The sequence below is a fragment of the Antechinus flavipes genome, chromosome 2, assembly GCF_016432865.1.
Source record: "Antechinus flavipes isolate AdamAnt ecotype Samford, QLD, Australia chromosome 2, AdamAnt_v2, whole genome shotgun sequence".
NCBI lineage: Eukaryota > Metazoa > Chordata > Mammalia > Dasyuromorphia > Dasyuridae > Antechinus > Antechinus flavipes.
Window position 1 is genome coordinate 551,256,990 of NC_067399.1, and position 24,649 is coordinate 551,281,638.

Sequence of the window (24,649 nt, forward strand, 5' to 3'; positions counted from 1 at the left end):
TAGCCAATGCTGTAGTTGCAATTTCAAAGACATGCGTTTGAATCCTGCCTCAGACATTAACCGCTAACAGTTACTCTCAGTCCCAGTTTTCTTGCCTTTTCGCCTACAATATTGAGATAATAATAGCCCTATTTCATAAGATCATAGTGAGAAAATAAGAATAAAAAGAGAGTCTTTGAATCGAATGAGATAATAAATTATTTATAAGGAATAAATTAAACGAGATAATAAATGTAAAGCATTTTGCAAACCTTAAGCTCTACACTAATATTAGCTGTTTTACAGATGAGGAAACTGAGGCTTAAAGGGACTAACTGGCATGCCCAAAGTCACACACCCCAGTGTAAGCAGTACATAGATTTGAACCTCAGTCTCCAAATTCATAACGCAGCCTTGCTCCCATAGCCCTTATCTCCCTAATTGTTTTATGTGCTGTATCTCTCTTTTCTAATGCGGCTGGAACTTCCCCTGAAGGCAGGGATCGGATCTTCCACATTTCCCACGTAGCGCGTCAGTCAGTGGCTGAGAGCTCTATCCTACCTGGCCCTCCACCCACTTTCCTGGGGCCGGCGGACTGGCAGCCCCGCGCTCCTCCAGCTCGCCGGCCGCTCGGGGCGGCAGGGGAATCAGCCTGTGAGGCTCCACACGAGCTCGGCACGAGTCGGCGCTTCTCCCGGGAACTTTGCTGGAGCCTCGGCGAGAATGCGCCTCAGCCTTCTTCCCTCCCTCGCGCCCTCCCACCCTCCCTTCCTCCCTCGCGGCGGCGCTTCCCAGGAGCGGCGCTGGCTTTAAAAAGCCCCAACCCCACCCCCCCAGCCCTGCACTCTGCACAGGCACTTGAGCGAGCCGGGCTAAAGCCATGCGGCGCTCGCAGCTGCTCCGATCCCTAAGGTTGCTGCGCGCTGGAGGAGGAGAAGGAGGAGGAGACAGAGGAGGACGCGACGGCAGCTGCAGGAGGGGGACAGGCTCTCGGCTGCAGGCTATGCGCTGCTTGAGCTGGCTCCTGGTGCTTGCGCTGCCCACTGCTTGCGCGGCGCTGCGGTCCCCCACGGTCTATACCAATCACTGGGCTGTGGAAGTGCTCGGAGGGCCAGCCGAGGCGGACCGAGTTGCCTCGGCTCACGGGTATCTGAACTTGGGACAGGTAAGTGGTGAGGGGCAAACTTTTCCCCGTGCGCTGCAGGTCCCCCGCGATGCCCTTGGCACCGAGAAGGAACTGGAGCTTCCGTCCTCTCTGACCTCGCCTTACCTCTTCACATCTACTCTTCTTTCCCACAAACCCCGGGCAGGGAGTGGCTGCTGGTTCCTGCGTCCTAACAAGCCTCAACCTGGGCACACCGGTGCGCCCTGACCGGGTCCAAGCCTGGGGAAGGTTGAGGTTGACCCCAGCACTGCAAGGCGTGCGCCGGAAAGGAGAAAGGGAAAGGGGATGACATGTAGGAGCGGCAGAAGCTGCGGGAGAAGGCGGGACGCCGGCTGCCAAGAGATGGGTAAAAAGAAAGCCGAGTTCATGGGGTCAGAACTTAACTGAAGTTGAGGTGCCCGGTCTTAACTTAGTAGTCTCTTTCTTATTAGGGATAGTGTGTATGTGTGTATGTGTAGGTATATAGGTGTGTTGGGGGCGACGACAATGGGAGTTATGGATTCGTGCTCACCCAGCAGACAGGATTGTTTGTGACAATATATGAAGATTTCACTATCTATAACTTACGTTGTGCGCCTGTACACAGACGCACAGTGTGGGGCAAGATGAAAGAAAAGTAGTTTTCGAAGGATAGAAAAGTATCAGAAAGCCCTTCGGATTTCATCCTGGAAACTTGGGCTTGGACACTTGGTTTCGAAAGAGGTTTGGGAAAGCTTCCCCGATGGTTGAATCAGAAATTGGAGAATAGAGATTGGAACCCACCTGTCTACTTTTCCTTTGGAGGAAGAGGGACTCATTCTGCCCTTGGCTAACTCTTGTACACTTCCCTCCCAAGACTCTCCCCATTCCCAGGTCCCCTGGGGTTGAATTTTCTGACGCTGAATAGAAATCTCACGTTTCTAGCCTTCTGCCCCACAATTCAGGCCAGCTCCTTTTTCTAGGATGACCCTTATGGGATCAGCGCTGCGTGCGCTGGCCAAGTTGTGTAGGCAGATGCGGTTTGGGAAATTAAGAATCTCAGCACCATACTGGCAATTGGACTGGTGAAGACTATTGTTTAATGCAATAAATCATTGTTTCATTTGGTCTGTATCCCCTCGACCTGTGCATAAAGCGGGATGATTTTAACAGTCCAGAAGTAGGGGCAAATACTTAAGGTATGAATAGGGGATGAGTTATATGAGACCATTGAGTAAACAAGTGGACGTGAGACCTAAGAGATCGAACCTAAACTGGTCGGAGCTTTAGTCCAAACCATAGACATTCTAGTCCAGGGATTTAGTGTTCTGTACTCTGTAATGGAAACAACACATAGAGAAGCAAAGGACCGCTGAGAAATGAACTGTCTCTGCATCTTGTCAATGCTGTTTGAAATGTATATCTCAACAGGAGTAGTATGCCCGTGGAAAACTCAGTGGTGCTCCAGATGGGACCCGTAAGCTTTCTTGAAGTGAATCTGCCAAAGCGTATTCTTAGGGGAGGAAAGTGGCTTTGTAAGTAAACGAGCCATGGCCGATCTAAATTACTCCCCCGATTATTTGCAGGTAAAGCTGAGAAGAGGCAGGACTGAGTCCCTTTCTCATTACTCTGCAGCCATGCAGCCAGCCAACAGTGTAAAGGGTTGTCGGAAGTATGAATGGGGTGGGGGTGGGGAGCAAGAACGAGATTTATAGTTCAAGGAGAGCGCGATAGTAGGCTGAAATGTATAGCCTCATCTGGGGATTATACTCCAAGATGTGGTTAACAAGTATATGCAAACTACAGACATAAAGGATCAAATCAAGTTACAGATAAGCTCTTCTTGTAATTCAAACTCCAGCACCATGCAGTGTTAAATTTAGTTTTATCATTATCCATGACAGAACCCAGCAAAGTGTGGCGCTGCCTAATCTAAATGGAATTTTCTTTGCATGGTAAATCTTATATTGATACTGTTAATGTGCAGTGTGTGGTCTTCTATAAAAGTAATTTCTATCATTTGAAATGTATTTGTGGTTTTATCAGACTTTCGCAAGGATTGGTCATAGTTTATTCAAAAGAATATAATTAACTGGGCGATTTTTATTTTTATTTTTTGGTTCAAGTCCCTTCAAGCATTGATGTGATTTAACATTTTACTTTCATCATTGACTTTGTGTCTATCAGTAGTTCCTAAATCTTTATTCTCTAATTCTCCAGATGTGAAAAGGTGTTCCTCGGGGTTTTATCCTAGGTTTATTGCTTTTCGTGTTTGCTTAGAGTCTGCCTGCTCTGTGTTCACAGTTCACTGCCTCCCTGTCCAGGTGGCTCTGCAATTTGTCTTACTAGGAAAGGTATCTCTTGAAGTACGCTATAAATTACAAAGAGACTGAATTTTTGGCTTGTATAATTAAACATTTAAGTTGAGACATAGGTGCCTGGACTAGAGACCAAAGGAGTACTCCCAACTCCAATATCCAATATCTAATGTACAATATCCTTTCTACAATATCTACAAATGAGCCAGTGATGGCAGTATAATTCTGTCTCTAACTTCATTGGAAACTCTCCAGGCAGGTCACATATAATCTATTCCATCCCTATTTTGTGGGTGGAGAAAGAAGGAAGGAAGGAAGGAGGAGGAGATACTATGACCCTTACCACACAAGGAGTTTGTGAGTTTTTCAAGGTCACAGTAAGCAACTGCTATACCACATGGCATCATCCACATAATTCAATTAAATCTATTAAAATAGCCAGTGTCATGTGACTTCAGTATGAGATAGTAACATGTCAAGAATCCTGGGACTAAAGATCCTTTGACAATACTGATTGAGAATTTTAAAGTAAATAGTGATATATTGTATAAGAACTTAGTGTTTGAATGAATTTTGTTATATTTTAAGGGATTGATGATCCAGAAATCTATGATTGCATCTTTAAGGACAAGTTTCTGGTAGGGAAAGTGTTTCTAGTTTATGTAGCTTGCAACTGTGTTTTGGTCTTAAAAATCTCAAAGACTTGCCTGGGACACTGAGAGATTAAGTGATTTGTCCATTGTCACCCAGTTAGTATGTTCCTGAGGCAGGAATCAACCCAGATTTTCCTGCCTCCCAATCTGGCCCTCTATTCTTTATGCTTTGAATGCACAGAGCCTGGCTCATAGTAGGCACTTAAATGATTCTTGACTTGACTCTTTAATGATTATTAAAAGAGACTTTTGAAGCTTATGAGACCTCAACTAACGAGTGACAAAAATAGTCCTTTGTTTTCTACTACTTTTCCCCTCTTCTGTTCCCAAACCAATTTTTCTTTACTTTTTTTTTTTTTTTTAATGCACTGCTCCTGTGGAAAAAGGCCAGGAGCATTCAAGCACCTGCTTAACAACTCATAAAAAAGAAAATCTAATTTGTAGTTTTCAGCTGGGACTATTTGTGGGTATTGGTTGAAGTTATTAACTCCCTTTTTTCAAGTGAGCCAATCAATGGACAGAAGAAGGGACTTGTACAGTTTCACATAGAAATTCATGTTTCTTCCTTATGCTTTATTCATTAGTCTAAATACTCTCTTTTCAAAGCAACTTAAAAAAACCTCAACAGGCCATTCAAATATATACTCTATTCCTACCCTATTATGCTCTAAATTAATACTTAATTATTTATTTAAATAACTGATTCTCTTATTAAATTAACATGGTGCAGAGATATTTTAAATTATCTAGTCCCTTCTGACTAATTAAGTCACACTGTTAATTAGTGGCAGAATCTAGGTACCCTGACTTCTTGTTATAGTGCACTTTCCAGTATAGTATGGTGTCCTCTATAGAATGAACTATAAAGAGATGCTGTATCTACTCAATTTCTTGGGGTTTTTCCTGTGATTTGGAATACTGATGTGTGGGAAAAGAGTTCTTAAATGGTAACCTAAAAATTAGATGATCTTTGCAATCAAATTCAAAACAGTTCTGTGTCTTTAGTTTATTCAAATTGCATTTCTCTGTAGAGATGAGCTTAAACATTATGCTTTCCCCTACATTCTTGCTGTAATGTGCGATATTGAGCTAATTTGTTGGCTCTGAGCAGGGAGGGGGGGAGATAAGGATGGGGCCCAGATAGGGATAGGACTGAGATAGGGATAGGGCTGAGATAGAGATGGGGGTAGGGGGTAGCAGGCTCACTGCCAAAGTTCTAAAATGTCTTCCTGCTACATTATTTTAAACCAGTCTTAAATGATTTTTACTTATAATAGTTGCTGATCACCACACATCTGGCATTGAATTTCAGGTGGTCCTCAAGCAATTCCTGTCACTAAGAGAGAATTATGATGCTAAGGACTTCTTGTTCTTATGATTAAAAACGTAAAATTACAACCTGAACTGAACTGAAGGGATAAGAAATAGGTACTAAAAAGTTGCAACAAGATTACCAAGAGGAATAGGACACATGAAAAGGTTTGCAACACAATAGTTATACATTGTGCCCTTTTAAAAAATAGCTGGCATTTCAAGTGATATACTCTTGCTACAGAAAGAGTGCTTTGATCCATCCATCCATCCATCCCTAGCAGGATTCCCAATCTAGGTCAAATTACAATATATGCCCTCTTCCCTGGTATTTTATATGGATGAAATTGGGTTAAAATAAACATCTAAGGGCAGCCTTGAAGAAGAAAAAGGAGCCATATGAAGCTGACTGGATTAGGGCATGTGTTTTTGAGAAAGTCATTTAATCTCTCTTGGTTTCAGTTATCTCATCTATAAAATAGTCAAGTTGGACCAGTTGATCTCACATATTTTAGGATGAAAGGGCCACATGAGGAATGAATGGGGAAGGGAAGAACCAGTGTATTATCTTGGTTTGTCAGCAAAAGAGGATAGTTAGGGGTGATTTTTATATATGTTATTTTCAGATCTTAGTACCAGTTGATGATGCTACCTCCTCTTTCAACTTTAGCTGTCAGTCAACAAAGACAATTGATCTAACATAACATGGATAACCCCAAATCTGGGGTCTAAAGTCTTTTAACTCTTTATTTATCCATGTTCTAACAATAACTCAGATAATAACATTCTAGATCCTCTTATTCATCCCTCATTTACCTGCAAAGATATATCAAAAGTTGTACCATGCTATCACATGGATACCCATGTTTTCATAGTTCATGAACCTAGAAATGGAAGAAACCTTAAAGATCTTTGAGTTCAGTCCCCTCATTTTATAGATGAAGGATTTGAAACCCAGGGAAGTTAAGTCCAAGATCAAATTGGTAGTAAGTATAAGAAGCTGCATTTGAATCCAGCTCCAGTGAATTCAGAGCCCAGTGTTCTTCAAAGATATTTCTTGTGGTAACTGATTCTGTTATACTCTTAGTGGAATAATTAATTACTCTTTGATGTTCCTGTTAGACTTCTGCTTGGGTATTTTGAAGATACAGCTGTATTTACAAGGTCTTTAGTCCAGTTTCACTAAATAATAGTGATGAATAGCCCCTTCAGCTGTCTAGCAGTTCACACTCCATAGGATGAAATTGGCAGACACATGTAACCATGGTAACAGGACCATCAATACCCTTAGTGTAGTAATGATGGCACTGCAAAGAGGAAACACTTTCTCATTGTTTCTCACTTAGTCACTGCAGACATAAACAAGCTGAGTTCTGCAGTACAGTACAACCTGAGACTCAGACATAGCTTGATTTACCTTTCTTCACATAAAACTGTTCTTTGAATTTGTCTAAAAAGAGGCAATCAATTTCAGTTTCTAACACACTTCAGTGCCACCTGAATTTCTGCCACAGGCCAGAATTGTTCATTACTGGAATCCTAAGCTAATCTGCCTTTTTCTACCCAAATATTGTGTAAATCAGTCTTTCTATAGGCACTAACCATTGCAACTGAATAATATGCCTGAAGACCCAAGACTAAATAATCAATAAGACTATAATTTCATAACAGTGCATGTTTTGTCAGTAAATAAACAGAGAACTTGATTTCTGAGCCTTTATTTCACACAACAAAAATTTCTACAATATTCAGAGGAGTTACAATATTCAAAAGATTAGAGGTTCTTTATTGACTGTTCATGGGTCAGATTCTCATCTTGTCTATTTCCTTGTTCTACATATATAAATATTGTGGGAGGAAAGAATAGGGATATGGATAAAATCTTAGAGTGATGATGGATCTAAGTGGAAAGAACAAAGGAGACACTTTATGATTCTTCAGACAAATAGTTGGTATTGGGCCCATTATTTTAAAACAGTTACATGAGGTATATAGGCTGATTTCATTAACATAGTATATTATTACATAACACATTAATACATATTAATACAAAACAGTAACTTCACTAAAGGCCTACTTGAATCAATGCTTTATGGCACAGAAGTGAATCTGAATTCTTGGAGACTGTCAGCAGAGCCCATAATCTTCCAGGTTCAACTAACCTTCAGTTAGTAAGTTTGATGAAAAACTTTCTATATCTTGAGCACCTGATCAGTTAAATTTGAAGTCTGAATACTAAAGGGTTGGCTGTTAGGTAATGAATTATTTTTGGATATGGCAACTCCTAAAAACCATTTGATAAAGGATTAAAGGGATTGTTTTCTGGATTATCATATCTTTTATCATTTACTGGCAAATTATGGTTAGGCAATGTTTACTTCATATTCCAAAGACTAAATGCCACTAGTAGGTTCATTTATTGTCTCTGGGTGTTTCTTGGTGCTATTAAACCTAAGGCATAAATAAGGGAAAAGAGACAAAGTAGAGAGGAAACATGTATAGGAATAAGAAACTGAGAATCAATGTGTGTAAATTTTAATAAAACACTATAGTTTTGTTTCCCTTTTATGTCCCCTCCCAATCACTTTTTTTTTCCTGAGGCAATTGGGGTTTAGTGATTTGCCCAGGGTCACACAGCTAGGAAATGTTAAGTGTATGAGGTCAAATTTGAACTCAGGTCCTCCTGACTTAAGGGCTGGTGCTCTATCCACTGCACCACCTAGATGCCCCACCTCCCAATCATTTTTAAAAATTTGTATTCTTATATACTTTATTGAATTTTTAAATATATCTCTAGTCAATGTGTTAAGCATGAGATAACCAGTCTATTGAGTTAGTTTTTCAGTGTACTCACACACACACACACACACACAGAGGATAGACACTGCAAATGGACAGTGAATTGAGCCCAAGATCTAATAGGAGAGAGTGGGATGGATTACATTTGGAAAATTGTTATGACAATGTATCATCAGAAAGAGAGATAGGCCAATTGTGTAGCAAAAGAACATAGTAAAAGATAAACAATTGAAATACTTCTATGGTGTCCAAGAGATATAAAAAGTTCTAGAAGGTGGCTTCAGTCCATCAAGTAGATGCTTTTTGGAGAATCAATGAGGGAATAAGGGAAAGAATCACACAGGATAGAAAGTTTGGATGGGATGCGAATGCCTATGTCTACAAAACTTGAAGTTACTGAAAAATGAACTTGTATATATTGATAGTCCTAATTCTGTCTTCTTTATCCTGCTTCTTCACTTCCTACAATTCTTTGCATATTTTATATTTTATTTTCCTTTTTTTTAATGGTGGAATAATATTCCAAGGGCATAGATTGCTATGTGGATCAGATGGTTGGTTCTATGGTTTCTATCCTTAGCCCCACCTAGCCATTTCACTAGTGCATGCCATGGGTCACTAGACTGACTCATTCTTTCAGCAAATATTTTTAAAGTACCTATTACACCCTACAACTAGGCCTTTGTGCCTTTTCTATTTTACATCTTATCATTGATTCTTCTGAGGGCCCCTCCCCACAATCCAACCCATCAGATCTTGAGCAATTAACACTTGATGGCTCAGGAATTGATAAATTGAAATCTATTTAGCTTTCCTCTTTTTTTTTTCTTTCCTATACAGTTACACTGGAGGTGTGTAGTTTTTTGTGTATTAGACCCCAAATCTCTGGACTTGTGCCTACTTGTCTCAGTCTCAATTTACTTAGGTGTGTCTGTCCCAAGACAGGTTTTTAAAAAAAGGTCAATGCCCATTTTATTTAAAAAAAATTATGGCCTCCATGTCTAACCACACATTTTGAGCTTTGCTGATTTTTTTCCCTTTTAAAAAAATGGCCCATATTTGCATGCTTGTTGATAAAGACTCATTTCTGTGAAGAAAAAATAAACTTTATTTTTGTCACACTGTCAAAATAACTTCGTAGCTGAACTCACTGACCATCTCCTTGTGCATATATCTTAATTTCTTAGTTGCAGTAAGATGAAGCTAATTATAGAAAGTTAGGCTTAGTTTAGTGGCTTGAACCAGATGTTTACTTGTACTAAGGCTTTGCCAATTCACAACTGCCACAGCACATCATTTTAAGAAGAGATGAAAAGTCCAGTGATGGGGATTGTTATTCTCTGAACCTATGGTGCTTGATTCTTTTAACTGGGAACTTGAACAGATACTTCCTTGTTTAAAGATGCAATTGCAGTAAATATGCATTTTTTTGTTTTATTGTCTTTTTTTTTTTTTTTAAAGAGAAACATGCTTTCTTTTCTATCTATGATAGTCGATTACTGTGGGAACACAGTTAACCCAAGTCAAGTTTTCAAGTATATTTTCCTTTACTATTATTGACTTTTTGTTACTTTTCAACTCTAAAAGCACTAAGAAGCATAGGATGATAGTTGTTATTATTAATAATAAATGCAAGCAAACCCCCGTAGTGGAATTTTTTTTCTGGACTAATTAGATGAATATTAAAAAAAAAAGTTTGTAAAGCTAGTTGGCGGTGGAGACAAAGCTAACACTGATATTTTGTGCTATATTAGGATTGTTGTATATAAAGAGATGATTCAACCTATGGCGCCCATACATCTATGTAAAACAAATTGTGAGATCCTTTCTCATAAAAACCTCCTTGGTTTTTTTTATATTTAATTCTAGTTAAGCTAGGTAAGTTTCCAAACTGATAATTTTGCTATATTTTTATTTTTATTCTCATTAATAAGTACCCCAGAAAGTTCAATGTTCAGTATGTGTTAGAGCTAAGTGTTTTTTTCCTTTTCTTTTTAAAATTGTTTTCTTAATTTTTTTTGATGAGTAAGAGTTTGATAAGTGTTCTTAGTCTCAGAGAATTCAATCTTTGCATTATTCTCTTTTTCTTACTGAAAATTTATTCTACTTTCCAGTAATTTGTTCCTTTCCTGAAGTTAGTCACTTAAACCTCTTCTTTTTACTTCATCCATACTGCCTTCCATGCCAAAGATTGCCTTTCTCTTCTTGCCAACCGACCAGTCAGTCCCCTCCCTAAGTCTCTCCTGGAAATTTGCTGCCTCAAAGAAGTCTTTCAATGACTAGCCACCACCATTGAGATTTTTTTAAATACTAAGGAAACTTGTCTTTCTGAGGATTGCACATCTTTTCCCCAATGTGTGTCTGGTTTTTTTGTGAATCATGAAGTCTGTATAAATGAAATTGGAAGTCTAGAGAGCAAAGCCTATGTCTGTGCCTTGATGCTCAGTGCGTAATTGGGACTAATTTACATAGGCATAAGGGAGTAGTTATCTGACTGAACCTGCCTCATCCATTTTGAATGATGGTTTTTTTTTTTTTCACTTACATCTTTTTGTAGATTCTTGTAAATATTAAGTGCAATTTGGCTTAGTGTTGAAGGTAACATTATTGACATTGTTAGATGAATAGAGAGATTCGAAATGGCTAGTAGTTCTTTCTATAATTAGCATGTGTTAATCTCTCTTGAAAATTCTTTGAGGTCTATTGCTTTTTTTTACAACTTGTCCTTTTTGCCTCTTAGGGACCTTTGATTCATATGAGCCACACCATCTCTAAATCCAGTACTACAGGTTTGTCTCTTTCTGTCAGCTGGTTTCCAGTAGCCAATAGTTATGGCATCTGTTTGAAGTTTGGATTTACAGTGGGTAGTTGTCTTTCCCAGGCCTTTTTTGCTTATGATTATTCATCTAATCTCACCATTAAAAATATTCTTAGAGGCAGGACTTAAGGAAAAAAAGAATTTTTGAAAAAGTATTTATATAATTGGAAGTATAATACAAAGTTTTTATTTAAAGAAAGAATATGTAGTTTTCTAGGAGTATAAGCTTAAATTTAAGTAGACATAAATATGATCAATGGGACTTTCTATGGGATCCATATGTATGTGTGTGTATGCATACCATTCTTTTAGATCACTGAATCATATTTTAAAGGTATAAAAATTAATATGACTTCCTAATAAAAACATTTGTTTCTTTGAGACTTATGGGTCACATGATTAATGAGATGTCAAATTAGTTATTTAAAATATTTTTACCATTTTCCAAATCCCTTCCATATCTGAAATGCATGAGATTTAGTGTAGCTACATTTAAATCTATAAAAGAAAAGGACTAAGTTCTAGATTAGTCAAATCTTTTATCAATTAACAATAGAGAACTCTAATATGTAGCATTCCCCTCTCACAAGCCTCATTATTCCCAGAGTAGGAGAACAAGCAAATTTAAAGCCTTATGCAGAGCCTGAACCTAGAGATCTTATGCCAAAAAAAACCTTGCAAGAAATGATAGACATAGATTCTATCCAGCCACATGAAGGAAGGGGGAGAAGAAGAATTGAATAGGTTTAAATATTCTGCCTTTTGAACTAGTCTGACCCCTCACCTCTCTACAGCTTTAATGACTCTGCCTGAATGTCCTAGTTCTTTCCCAACTTTGCAAGAAGCTGCAGATATTGAAAGAAAGGAGAGGAGAGGTACCAGTAAACATGGCTGCAGCAGACCTTCAAGAAAGGGGACAAAAAGCCAGCTGAGTCATTCCTATTTCCCTCCAGAAAGGTTACTCAGGGCAGAGATCCAAGATCATAAAGTTTATATCCTCTGACATTAAGAGGTTGAGGGAGCCTTTTACCATTATTTAAGATGCCTCCTTACCAGGTGAGGTAAGAAGACAGACAGTAAGTGATGAAGGAATAAAAAGGAGGTTAAAAATGTCAAAAAAAAAAAAAGTGAAAAACCTTTAACAAAAGCCTCTCAAATGTACATGTTGTCTCAATAGAGATGTTGAGAATTAAAGTTAATTCTAAAACCAGAATGGAAAAAAAATTAATAAAATAGCAGAGAATACAAACCTAAACCTTTTTTTAAACAAATATTATAAGGAAACCAAACTAAACCAACTTGATGAAACTAAATTGAACCAAACTTGATGAAAGAATCTAGTAGTAATAATAGTAGTAATAGCATTTGTAGACTGCTCTAAAGTTTTCAAAGTATTTGCATATATTGTCTCAGGGTGATCTTAGAACAACCCTGGAAGGTAGGTCCTATTATTATCCCCATTATGTTGTTGTTTTTCAGTCATTTCATTTGCATCTGGCTCTTTGTGACTCTACTTAGGATTTTCTTGGCAAGGATACTATAGTGGTTTGCCTTTTCCTTCTGTAGTACCCTATTTTACAGATAAGGAAATTGAGGAATCACATAGCTAGTAAGTGTCTGAGGTCAAATTTGAATTCAGGTCTTTCTGACACTAAGTCCCCTACCCTAACCCTAAATATCTCCATATAAATGGTGCACAGAGCCTGGAACGGCAAGAAACTCTAGAATAGTTCAAAAGAAACAAAATCCATCATATAAGGAAGTAAGAATGGCTGTAGGTCAGAAATTGAATCTCTCAATGCAGAACTTTTAAAAAACACAACAGATTTTTAGAGAAAAATTAAATTCATAATGAAAAATATTTCTAAAGCAGTAAAATAGATAAACAGATTTAGAAGACAAAAATTCTAAAATGAAGGAAAATTTGGCTGAAAAGTTGTGAAGGCAGTAGCATTAAAAGAACACATAAATTCTATGTGAACCATTTGAAGAAAGGAAAAAGGAGATCAAAAGGATCCTAGAAGAATATGACAAATGAAAATCCTGAGTATCATAATGAAGTGGATGATACAAGAAAATAGTCCAGAACTTGTAGAAATACATAGCAAATAATCTGTTGAAAGAATGTATAAATTACTTCCAGGAAAAAAAATCCCATAATTAAAACTGTCAGATATACATAGTGATTAAATGTCCCAAGTGCATAGTCAGATTTTACATGTGTCTAGAAGAAAGACTGTCAAATTTAAAGAAAAAGGCAATTGATTAACAAGAGCAATCTGTAGTCTCAAGAAATCACAGAAGGAAATGGAATAGGAAATTCAGGGGAAAAAAGCAAAGGACCTCAATATGCAATCCAAAATGACATATCTTGCAAATATGAGCTTAATCATTAATGAAAAAAAAAGGACATTGAACAAGAGATCATCCAGTTATATGGGAAACAAAACAAAAATGATCAGAATATGAGATATGCAAGAACTCCATGTAATAGGAATATAAGAAATAAATAAGTGCAATTACCAGGTAAGGAAGAAATAGTAAATAATTTATTTAATGTTTAGAAGTTCTTTTTTTTTTTAAGCATTGCATTTGGAGACAAAAGAACTCCAAGTTTGAATCTCATCTTTAGCATTCCTAGATTTGTGACTTAAAACAATTCATTTAATCATTTGAACCTCAATCTTTTAATCTATAAAATAGAGGTAATGTTTGCTCTGCTCGCTATTAGAAGAATCAGATAAGATAATAAATGTAAAAAGATTTTATATACTTAAAAGTTTTAAGCAAATGAAAAGTAGTTTTCATAAACCATATGGTTCTTCAAGGCACAGAGATGACCTTGGATTTATAAGGACTATGCCAGCAGAACCTGAACTCCTATTAATATTATAGGAATTATTGGCTTTTACTAGAATTTATAGATTTTCTTGACATGCTTAAATGAAACATCACTCTATAGTCTCTATAGAAAGAGTTATTCCTTATAGCGTTCTTTTGGGTGAGTTTCCTCAAACGTAATCTCGTTTTCTTGTCACAACTTGAACCTTCAAATCATAAGTAAATGTATTAACTCAAGTAATTTCTTTTTTCCTTGCTGCCTAGCCAAATGTTGAAGTTGAAATTATTAAGAATTTTATATATACAATATATTTTGTTTTGTATAAAACCAACTCATCACTTACTAGTTCTTTTGTACATAAAATGGGAGTGTAGAGAGATGAGAACAATAAAAGCATTTTTGTAGTAGTTGTTTTATTTATAGATTCTTCTAATTCTATTAAAACAAATGCCTGAGGGATATAAAGCTTGAAATAAGTAATACATAATAAAAGTGGAGGAATTTTCAATTCAAAGAAGGAACCATTAATGCTAAAATAAGATTTGAATCTTAGTATCATGAGGAACAAGTGACATTTTTCTAAAATAAAATAATCATAGTGTGTGCTATACAGGGAGGATGAATAAAAATGGGCACTTGGTAAAGAGAAAATTTGATAAGATACATAAAATATCACACAATGAAAAGGAGAAAGTGTTAAATTGACTCAAGGGGAGAAATATAAAGATAACAATAATTAGGGTTTAGAGATAAGTAAATAAAATGGCTGTCATAAAAAATAAAACTAATTAAATATTTAATGTGCTTTTAAAAAGTTGGCAAAATATGATGTATTAAATATGGTAAAATATGTAAATAACTATAATAGTTTGCCTAGCATGTTCAGGCAACCAGTTCAGTGCTTCACTTACAATCTCTTGCACATAAAAACACAGATTTTTAATTAGAGAAACTAAACTTGAGAGAGAGTAAGTTAAATTAAGTAACCATTGTTTATTTTGTGGGAGTTAAAAGACATTGTCTAGGAGTGAATTATTCATTCAATGAATGAATGAATGAGTGAGTAAAATAATCACCATTCTTAAAAGGTAAGTTTTTTTTTTTTTTTTAAGGATTATTAGAACAAGGAAATAGGACTTCCTTCTGACTTCTAAGAATAAAATCTGAAGAAAGAAGAGGAAACTTAAAATGAGAAAAAAAACAGAATAGGAAAGGACCTCAGAAACCAAATAGCTAACCCATTATTGAATATCACCCTATTGCAGCTTGAAAACTGCTATAGAGCCAAAATCCTCATTCTCCTTAGGTAATCTATTCTGAGATATCTACATAGTTCTAATTGTTAGGAAATATTTCATTATATCAAGCATAAATCTATGATGACTATCTAATGTACCTAGCTTGTCCCTCTAGGGCAAACAGAGCAGGCTTTATCCGTTTTCCACCTGGGAGTTCTTTAAATATGTGGTTTAGTTTCATGTCTTTCCTACTTCTTTTCTCTGTGCCAAACATCCCTTGTTCCTTCAAAATGTAGTCAAGACCTTGTCCCAGCCTTTTGGAGCTCATAGGGGAAGAAGACAAGAATACATGAAATTATAATACACATGGCAGAAACTAGGCATTGACCCACACTTAACACCATACACTAAAATAAGGTCAAAATGGGTTCATGACCTAGGCACAAAGAATGAGATTATAAATAAATTGGAAGAGCATAGGATAGTTTACCTCTCAGACCTGTGGAAGAGGAAGGAATTTATGACCAAAGAAGAACTAGAGATCATTATTGATCACAAAATAGAAAATTTTGATTATATCAAATTGTAAAGTTTTTGTACAAACAAAACTAATGCAGACAAGATTAGAAAGGAAGTAATAAACTGGGAAAACATTTTTTACAGTCAAAGATTCTGATAAAGGCCTCATTTCCAAAATATAAAGAGAATTGACTCTAATTTATAAGAAATCAAGTCATTCTCCAATTGAAAATGGTCAAAGGATATGAACAGACACTTCTCAGATGAAAAAATTGAAACTATTTTTAGCCATATGAAAAGATCCTCCAAGTCATTATTAATCAGAGAAATGCAAATTAAGCAGTGTTTCTACTGGGCTTATATCCCAAAGAAATCTTAAAGAAGGGAAAGGGACCTGTATGTGCATGAATGTTTGTGGCAAGTCTCTTTGTAGTGGCCAGAAACTGGAAACTGAGTGGATGCCCATCAATTGGAGAATGGCTGAATAAATTGTGGTATATGAATATTATGGAACATTATTGTTTGGTAAGAAATGACCAGCAGGATGATTTCAGAAAGGCCTGGAGAGACTTACATGAACTGATGCTGAGTGAAATGAGCAGGACCAGGAGATCATTACATACTTCAACAACAATACTATATGATGATCAGTTCTGATGGATCTGGCCATCTTCAGCAATGAGATGAACCAAATCAGTTCCAATGGAGCAGTAATGAACTGAACCAGCTACACCCAACGAAAGAACTCTGGGAGATGACTAAAACCATTACATAGAATTCCCAATCCCTATATTTTTATCTGCCTGCATTTTTGATTTCCTTCACAGGCTAATTGTACAGAGTCCAATTCTTTTTGTACAGCAAAATAACAGTTTGGATATGTATACTTATTTTGTATTTAATTTATACTTTAAAATATTTAACATGTATTGGTCATCTTGCCATCTAGGGGAGGAGGTGGGGGGGAAGGAGGGGAAAAATTGTAACAAAAAGTTTGGCAATTGTCAATGCTATAAAATTACCCATACATATAACTTGTAAATGAAAAGCTATTAAAAATAAAAAATAAAGAAAAAGATAAAAAAAAGAAAAAAAAAGAAAAAGAGTGGTGGATCAGTGGAATCGATCAGGTACATAAGACACAGTATTAAATGACTATAGTAATCTACAGTTTGATAAACCCAAACTTTCCACTTTCTGAGATAAGAACTGACCATTTAACAAAAACTGCTAGGAAAACTGGAAAATAGTATGGCAGAAACTAGTTTTGACCAACATCTCACTCTGCATACCAAGATAAGACCTGTAAAATTACCCATACATATAACTTGTAAATAAAAAGCTATAATAAAAAAAGAAAGAAATTATAATACACATTGTCTCATTCATTTTGAGGTCATGCCCCTCATTTTACAGATGAAGAAATAGAGGTCCAAGGATATTGTGACTTATCAAAATCACATCTGAAATAAGCTCAAAAAGTGAGTTTTGACAAGGTGGTCTTCTTATTCCTGGAGTTGGGAAGACCTGAGTTTTTGCCTTTTTTTGTATCTCTAGTGTTTATTGCAATGCCTGGCATGTAACAGGGCTTAATAAACGTTAATTGATTGATCTTGGCCAAGTCAGTAGACTGTTAATTGTCTCAATTTCTCTATCTGCAAAATGAGGATATTATTAGAACCTACCTCATAGATCAATCAAGATAAAGCAATTGAGTAAATTTACAATTTTCTTTTTTTTTTCTTTTAAATTTACAATTTTCAATTGCGTCAACTGCTTAATACAGTGCCTGATGCACATAGTAGATGTGATACAAATATTAGTTATTATTGTTGTTATTCTAGAGCTAGTGCTCTTTCCACTGAACCATACTATCTCAAGCAAATACCATTTTGGAGCTGATGGAAATCATAAAGAATATCAGGTTCATTAAACTGCTCATGAGAGAAAAAAAAAAGAATAAGGATTAAGCATTAGAGGAAGAAAAGGAAACCATTAACAACTTACTAGGTAGGAATCATGTTAGATACATTTCTTTTGCTTTCCTTTGTTTTCACTTATTTGCATATTTTCAGAAAAGAATATAAACAGGAATCCCAACTAGAATAGGAAAATAACTAGTGAGAAACCTATTAAATAATATTGATCTGTTCAAATCCTGGAAATGTGGTAATTAAGCTCTTAATGTTGTATGCAATGCTATTGAAAAGCTATTTTATTACCTTAGTCAAATATACCTATATCAGGTGTATCAAGAATATCAAAGAACAAATATCAAGAAATTTAGAATCAAAAGCATGTGTGGTCAACACTACTAATGTGAAAGAACAGCATTTTTTTCTTTCCTCTTTTCTTGATTTGTTTTTTTTTCTTTTATTCTTGCCTCTTTTCTTTCTTTCTATCTTTTTGAAATAAGTGCTTAGAGAAGGTAGAATCAGATGTCATGAGACACATCCATTTTGACCACTACCCAATGTCAAAGCTTATTAAGGATTGGTTTATTGCATCATTTCTCAAAGTGGGGGTTTGTAGACTCCTGGCAATGCCTGTCAACTTTTTAGATGGTTCATGGGCTCAAAACTTTTCAAAGCTATTAAGGACAGACAAATAATATCTCACTATTTCAAACTACATTTTAGTATTTCCAACAACATATCAATGCGAGATCAGATTTCTTCATGTAGTTAAAAAGTTATATGCAGCAGACTGATTGCAGAAGCAGATATGAGAATGCATCTGTCTTCTATTAAACCAAACATTAAAGAGATTTCTAAAAATTTGTAAAAGAATGTCACTCTTGCCACTGACTTTTTTGTTTTAGGAGACTTTTTTATTATTATATGTTTTATTTATAAAACATATGCATGGATAATTTTTCAACACTGATCCTTGCAAAACCTTCTGTTCCAATTTTCTTCTCCTTACTCCTACCCCCCTCCCCTAGATGGCAGGTAGTCCAATACATGTTAAATATGTTAAATTATATGTTAAATCCAATATATGTATACATATCTATAAGGTTATCTTGCTGCACAAGAAAAATCAGATCTAGAAAGAAAAAAAACCTGAGAAGGAAAACAAAAATGCAAGCAAACAATAACAGAAAGAGTAAAAATGCTATGTTGTGGTCTATAATCAGTTCCCATAGTCAAGGAGATTATTTTTCATGAAATGTTATATTACCATGTAATTGGTTCATTGCTATTTTAAAAATAAATTAATAAACACTTTAAAAATGATCAGCTTTAATATCTAATACAATAATTATGTATATAGATATAACCCACAAAAACAAAAACTCTTTGGGTTCCTCAATAATTTGAGTTTAAAGAAGCCCTGAGACCAAAAAGTTTGAAACTACTCTAGAACCTAAACATGAATTATATAATATTTCTGGGAACACTTCTTTCTAATAACTCATTTCATTGATCCTATGTACTTTATGTGAGTTCTTTTGCCATATTTGCAGATTACAACCTCTTCATCCCATGTAATTCTTATCCATGTCCTTCCACAAATGATCCACCTAACATCCTAGAAGTCTTCTTTTAATATTTTATGACTATTTGAGCCAACTCTTATCCTTCTCTCAAATTATATGAAGAGCCTACCCTTTTTCTAGTCATATGCTATTGATATATTTTGTACTACCTCTGGTTCAGCAGTCTTCATGGGCAATACATTAATTCTGCCTTTGTAACCTTTTTTGTATACTCCCTCTTCCCTCTCCGACATAGGCACCACCCTGGTGCAGGCCCTTATTACTCTACATTACTACTCTACATGTCTACATTACTGCAATAACTTTCTGGTTGGTATCCCTGCCTTAAGTCACTTTCCACTCCAAGTAATCTTTCAGTTATCTATCAGAATGATCTTCCTAAAGGACAAGTCTAACCACATCATCTCCTATTCAGTAATCTCTAGTGGCTATCATATCCAGAATCAAATATAAAAATCTTCCTTGGCATTCAAAACCCTTGGTAACCTGGACTACTCCTATCTTTTATTACCTGCCTGCAGCCTATTACCCAATCCACCCCCTTACTCTGCAGTCCAATGACAGTGACCTTGTTCCCAGCACAAGCACATTCCATCCCTGACTCTGGGCCGACCAGTCCCTTTGTGTGGAATTCTTTCCTTCCTCATCACCATCTTCTCCTTTCTCTGCCTTCCTTCAAGCCCTATGCCACATGGAAGGAGCTTAAATAATGCCAGCGATTAATTGACTCACTTATATCCCCAGTGGATTTTTCCATTTTCTACAAGATCATCTGAAATTGTGCCTCTGGAAACATGATTTGTAGGCATATGGCATCATCAGAATGCTTGTTCAAAATGGATTTTGGATATAGTGTGCAGCTCAGAATAACTGAAAGTATTGTTTGTTCTCCCAACTCAAATCTAATATTTTGTTAAATTCTGAACATAGCTAATTTCTATTAGTAGTATCTGTTTGAGATATACATAGTAATGCATTAATTCAATGGGCAGACTGCTTAATTGCAATATGTATATATATATAAATACATACATACATACATATATATACATATATATATGTATATATATATATATATCCTTTCTTCTCTTTATTTTTCCAGACTGCTTAATTGCAATATGTATATATATATATAAATACATACATACATACATATATATACATATACATATATGTATATATATATATCCTTTCTTCTCTTTATTTTTCCTATTTAGGACAAGGTCTATCACTTTTTGGTGATGATGTGACTCACTGATAAGGTCCTATAATACTGTGAGTCTTAATAAAATCATTCACAAATAAGGACATCTATATGATTTCATCAGTACACTGTTCCTTTCCAGTTCATTTGACCAACAGGATAGGGAACTAGATCTTTTCCCCAGTCCCCACCAACTTCAGGGGAGAAGACTTAAAGAGGAATTCTGCAGTTTATGTAGAGTTCTTAGAATTAAATCTATAGGATAAGAAAGCAAGAAGTCTCAAAAGTTAAAAATTAAAAGTTATGAATTAATTGTGGGGAATGATAAACTTTAAGGTATTCACTCATGCAGGGTTTATGCCTTGTGACCCACTTGTGCAACGTCCCTCTCCTGACTTTCCTCCCTCATAGGGTTACAACAGTCAATGAATATTTGTTCTGCACAGCTATGTGAGGAGGAAGGAGTAGTAAAGGGCCTATGCTTCTGTCTATCTGAAGTAGGAAACTCCACTGGAAGCAAAAATATGAAGCGACCACTTTTTCATCCTCCAATCCTGTAAAAGGGCCCAAATGCTTTTAATTCAGCCCAGTTACGGAACTAAAAAGAAAAAAAAAGGTATCTGGAGCTTCTGTTTAGCATGTATGGCTGCACTAGGCTTGAAAAAAAAGAGCATTAGAATTCATTGCTGCCAATTTAGTTCCCCCCTAAAACTGCTTGAGAAAGAGTCAGAGGTTGCCGAGGCACAAATTCTCTAAAGTGAGATGAACCCAAGACAATGTGATGCTGCAGGCTTGTAGGTATACCCGCATCAAAAGGGGAAGAGTCAGAAAATGAGCAAAAGGGGAAAATAGCTGAAAAAAACTACCCATAGCAGTTGAAACTGCCAAATGTTTAAAGAGAAAGAAAATCTCATTAAAAATCTAGAGTACAAGCAGATAAATTAAGAGAGAAGTAAAATTAGAAAGGAAAACAACTACCAGAACATCCAAAAGATTAGAAATGTTTCCAAATAACTATTCCAAGGCAAAGGAAACTGAACCAATTCCTGATGAAGCACAAAATACTATTGCTTACCATGAGAGCATGAAACCACAGTAAGATGTTCCATAGTGACTCAAGGAAGAAGTAAAAGTCTTGAGAGAAGGTAGAGGAGAACAAATAGCAGGATGTAAGTTTCAAGGGATACTTGTTTTCAAGCCTTTAATACAGTATATGAAGGAGAGATTAAATTTAGCTCAGAGGACAGAATGAGGAACAATAGCTGGAAGTTGCAACAAGTCAAATTTAATTAACTAAGTTCAGAAAAAAAAATTAGCAGGCTGCCTCAAAAGATAGTGCATTCCCTCTCATTGAACATCTTATTGTGGAGGCTGAATGACTATTGTGTCAGGTATATTATGTGGGAATTTTCAATTATGGAATGGGATAGATTTCCATAAAGGTTCCTTCCAATAAGAAATTCTTTATGTATATATTGAGGAGGCAATTTGACTACAGGCCTATTGATTAGAATGTGAGGAACCATTTGAAAATGTTTGAATAAATCTTTATTTGCTATTGTGGAAATAAAAATTTTGAAGGTTGGAAGATACATAGCAGAGATATTTTTTAAAAAACATAGTTTCTGCAGGAGCTTTTCAGTTTGAATTTGGCTAATTTAAACAATACCCTCACCTTGCTAATTAAGTATTAAAGAGGAATATAGAAAGGCCAAAGGCAAAGAAGTTACAAACACTTGTGCATTATGTTGGTAAAGACCTCAGATTCTGTTTTGTTATCCACATCAGATGGAACAAAATTAGCTGTGTTAAGGGATTATTGGAAGATTGACAAAAAACCACAAGTAAGGTGTGATAGAATAACGTTTTGGATTGAAAGATATCTGAACATTAGTTATCAGGAGAGTCTTAGAATGTCTGAGAATAAACATCAATTGCTTCAGATCTTTCCATATGAAAACAAAAGATTCTTTATGCCCTTTATGAAAAAAGCCAGCAAGGGTTAAAGCTATTGTAAAAACTTTAAAAATTTCTGTTTTAAGCTGCTTGTTTGGTGTGTTAAAAATTTGCTTCTATAGCATTGAATCAAAATTACTACAGACAGGAAAGGTGAACAGAGTAAAGCAAAGGTGTAAGATGCAACAAAGGCCTCCCTAATTTTTTTCTGCAGGTTTATTCTGGAAGACAAAGCTTGAAATGATGACAGGAAGTCAAGAAATAATCTAAATCTGTCATACTTGATTAATCAAATTGACTGACTGGCTGATCACATAGTGATTGAGAATTTTGATAACAATGGTGCATTTAGTCACTGTCTTAGACCTCTTTAAAAAATTAAAAAGCAACAAAATGTCATAGTAATAACACTAGAACAAATCACAGGTGAACTTAAAATAGGATGTGTTTTGACATTTGGTTGTCTACTGTTAGGGCCACTCTAAAGCTTAGTCCTCTTTAGTAATATATAATTGGATATACAGCTGTGGAAATATGACTTTCTAGTGTTAGTATCAATTTTTAAAAAGTTTATCACAAATGAATTTTTATCTTGATTGATAATGTATATTGAAAAAATCTCGTAAGTCTGGAATTTTCTAGAGTAAATCTATTGAAAGCTTCATCTACTAACAAAGTATGATATTTCATCATAATTCTTTTAGAGATCATAAACTTAAAAAGACAAAGAAATAGATTAAATTTGGAAACTCTGAATATAGGTTCAGGCATGAGAGATGTTTTTATAATTGTGGAGTTAGGGGAAATTATCAAATAGAAGATCTTATGTTTGAGGAAGTGCTATAGATTTCTGAAAGTGCTCATTAATAGTTCAAAACATCAGTATTATTTGACTACCATGTTAACATCTTTTCTTCTGAAATTTTCAACTCTGTCTAGTGTAGGATTTTTTTTTCCCCTGAGAAAATCATCTTCTTGTAGTGAAGATAAAAGGAAAAATAAGATTTATTTTATGGAAATTTACTTTATATCTATCCTTACTGAAATGCATCCTTTCCATATAATGAAAAGTAAATACCTTTATTTTCTTTAGCTGCAATACCTTTCTTTATTTTACTTGAACAAAAGAGGTTGAGAAATTTATTTTTTGTTGTTATGAGCAGAAAAAAAGTTGCCTTGTATATTTTTAAATCTTCCTGTCAGTTTCCCTTTCCATCCCATCCTGTCTTACCATTAAAGTATGAATAAGTAATGACATTCTATCATCTCTGTCCCCATCTCCCCAAATAGAAGGGGTATTTTCTTGTTTTCCCATATTAAAATGTATTTTTGCCTATCATTTTAATATACATCTAAGAAATAGGAATTAAAGATAGGAACTATGGGAAAGGGGATGAAGTTAACGTCCCATTATTCCTTTCAGATCTTTTTATAAGTAACTCAAGAAGCCACGGGGAGAGAAGATTAAAAGTATAAATCCAACATATAACAGAAAACAATTCTCTAAGTTAAATAAAATGTGGGTAGGTTCATAGGAGATATATAGATGCTACCCATGGCACATACCCCTCGACATGCTTTCTTCCTGGATTGGGGTTAGCTTACTCACCCTGCCTATATTTATGCTTTCAGGTCAAGGTTATTCCCCATGGGGGTTGACCATGTGGCTATAACTCATTTTTGGGTTTCTAGGAATGAGTGTGATATGGATGAAAACATATATCTATTACTCAAAACTAAAAGTCTTATGTTCTACCGGTGTCCTTTTCACTTAAATGAATTCATCAAGATAATAATAATAACAACTTAATTATGAAACTTTTACTAAAAGAACAAAACTGACAGTAATCATAAAAGGTCTATCCGTTAACTGGATTTTTACACTTTTCCACCAAGGGACATAGTGTAGGTATAAATATTCATGCCCTGCCCACAGGGACAAGGTTCATGAGTAGGCAAAATGCATGTATCTGGTATAATTCATAACTGTGGACTGTAAACCTTGATATCCTTGATTTCTTTGGGGAACAGTTTGTACTATATATCATCTACTGTATAGAACTGCTCTTATTCTATATTTCTCCATTGCTCTACTAGGGGAGGCCTACTGGAGTATATGTCTATTTCCCAATAGTCCCCAACCAGTTCTTTTATTCATGACAAAAAACTTCTAAGCTCTAAAAATAGTCATGTAAATTAGCTACTGGGAAACAATATACTGCAGTCATCAGTCAGGATTTTTGTCTCTGAGGTACTGTTTACTTTCAGGACCTCTCAGAATTTTTTGCTTCTCCTAAGCCATATTTCTCTGTTTTTCACAAAAATTTCCTGTTTTAGGTCCTTTCAGTAAATAAAATATCCAAATAAGAATGGAGTAGTACCTTCCA

At 35.6% G+C, this 24,649-nt stretch overlaps 1 protein-coding gene across 1 annotated transcript in view; it reads left to right on the top strand.

The window, feature by feature from the left end:
• The first annotated feature begins 838 nt into the window (after nucleotides 1-838).
• The window catches only part of PCSK6 (proprotein convertase subtilisin/kexin type 6), a 250,333-nt gene continuing 226,522 nt past the window's right edge, over nucleotides 839-24,649 (top strand). The window contains 1 exon segment of the mRNA XM_051980972.1: nucleotides 839-1,144. Within this exon segment, the coding sequence (XP_051836932.1) occupies nucleotides 860-1,144 (285 nt within the window). The 5' untranslated portion in view covers nucleotides 839-859.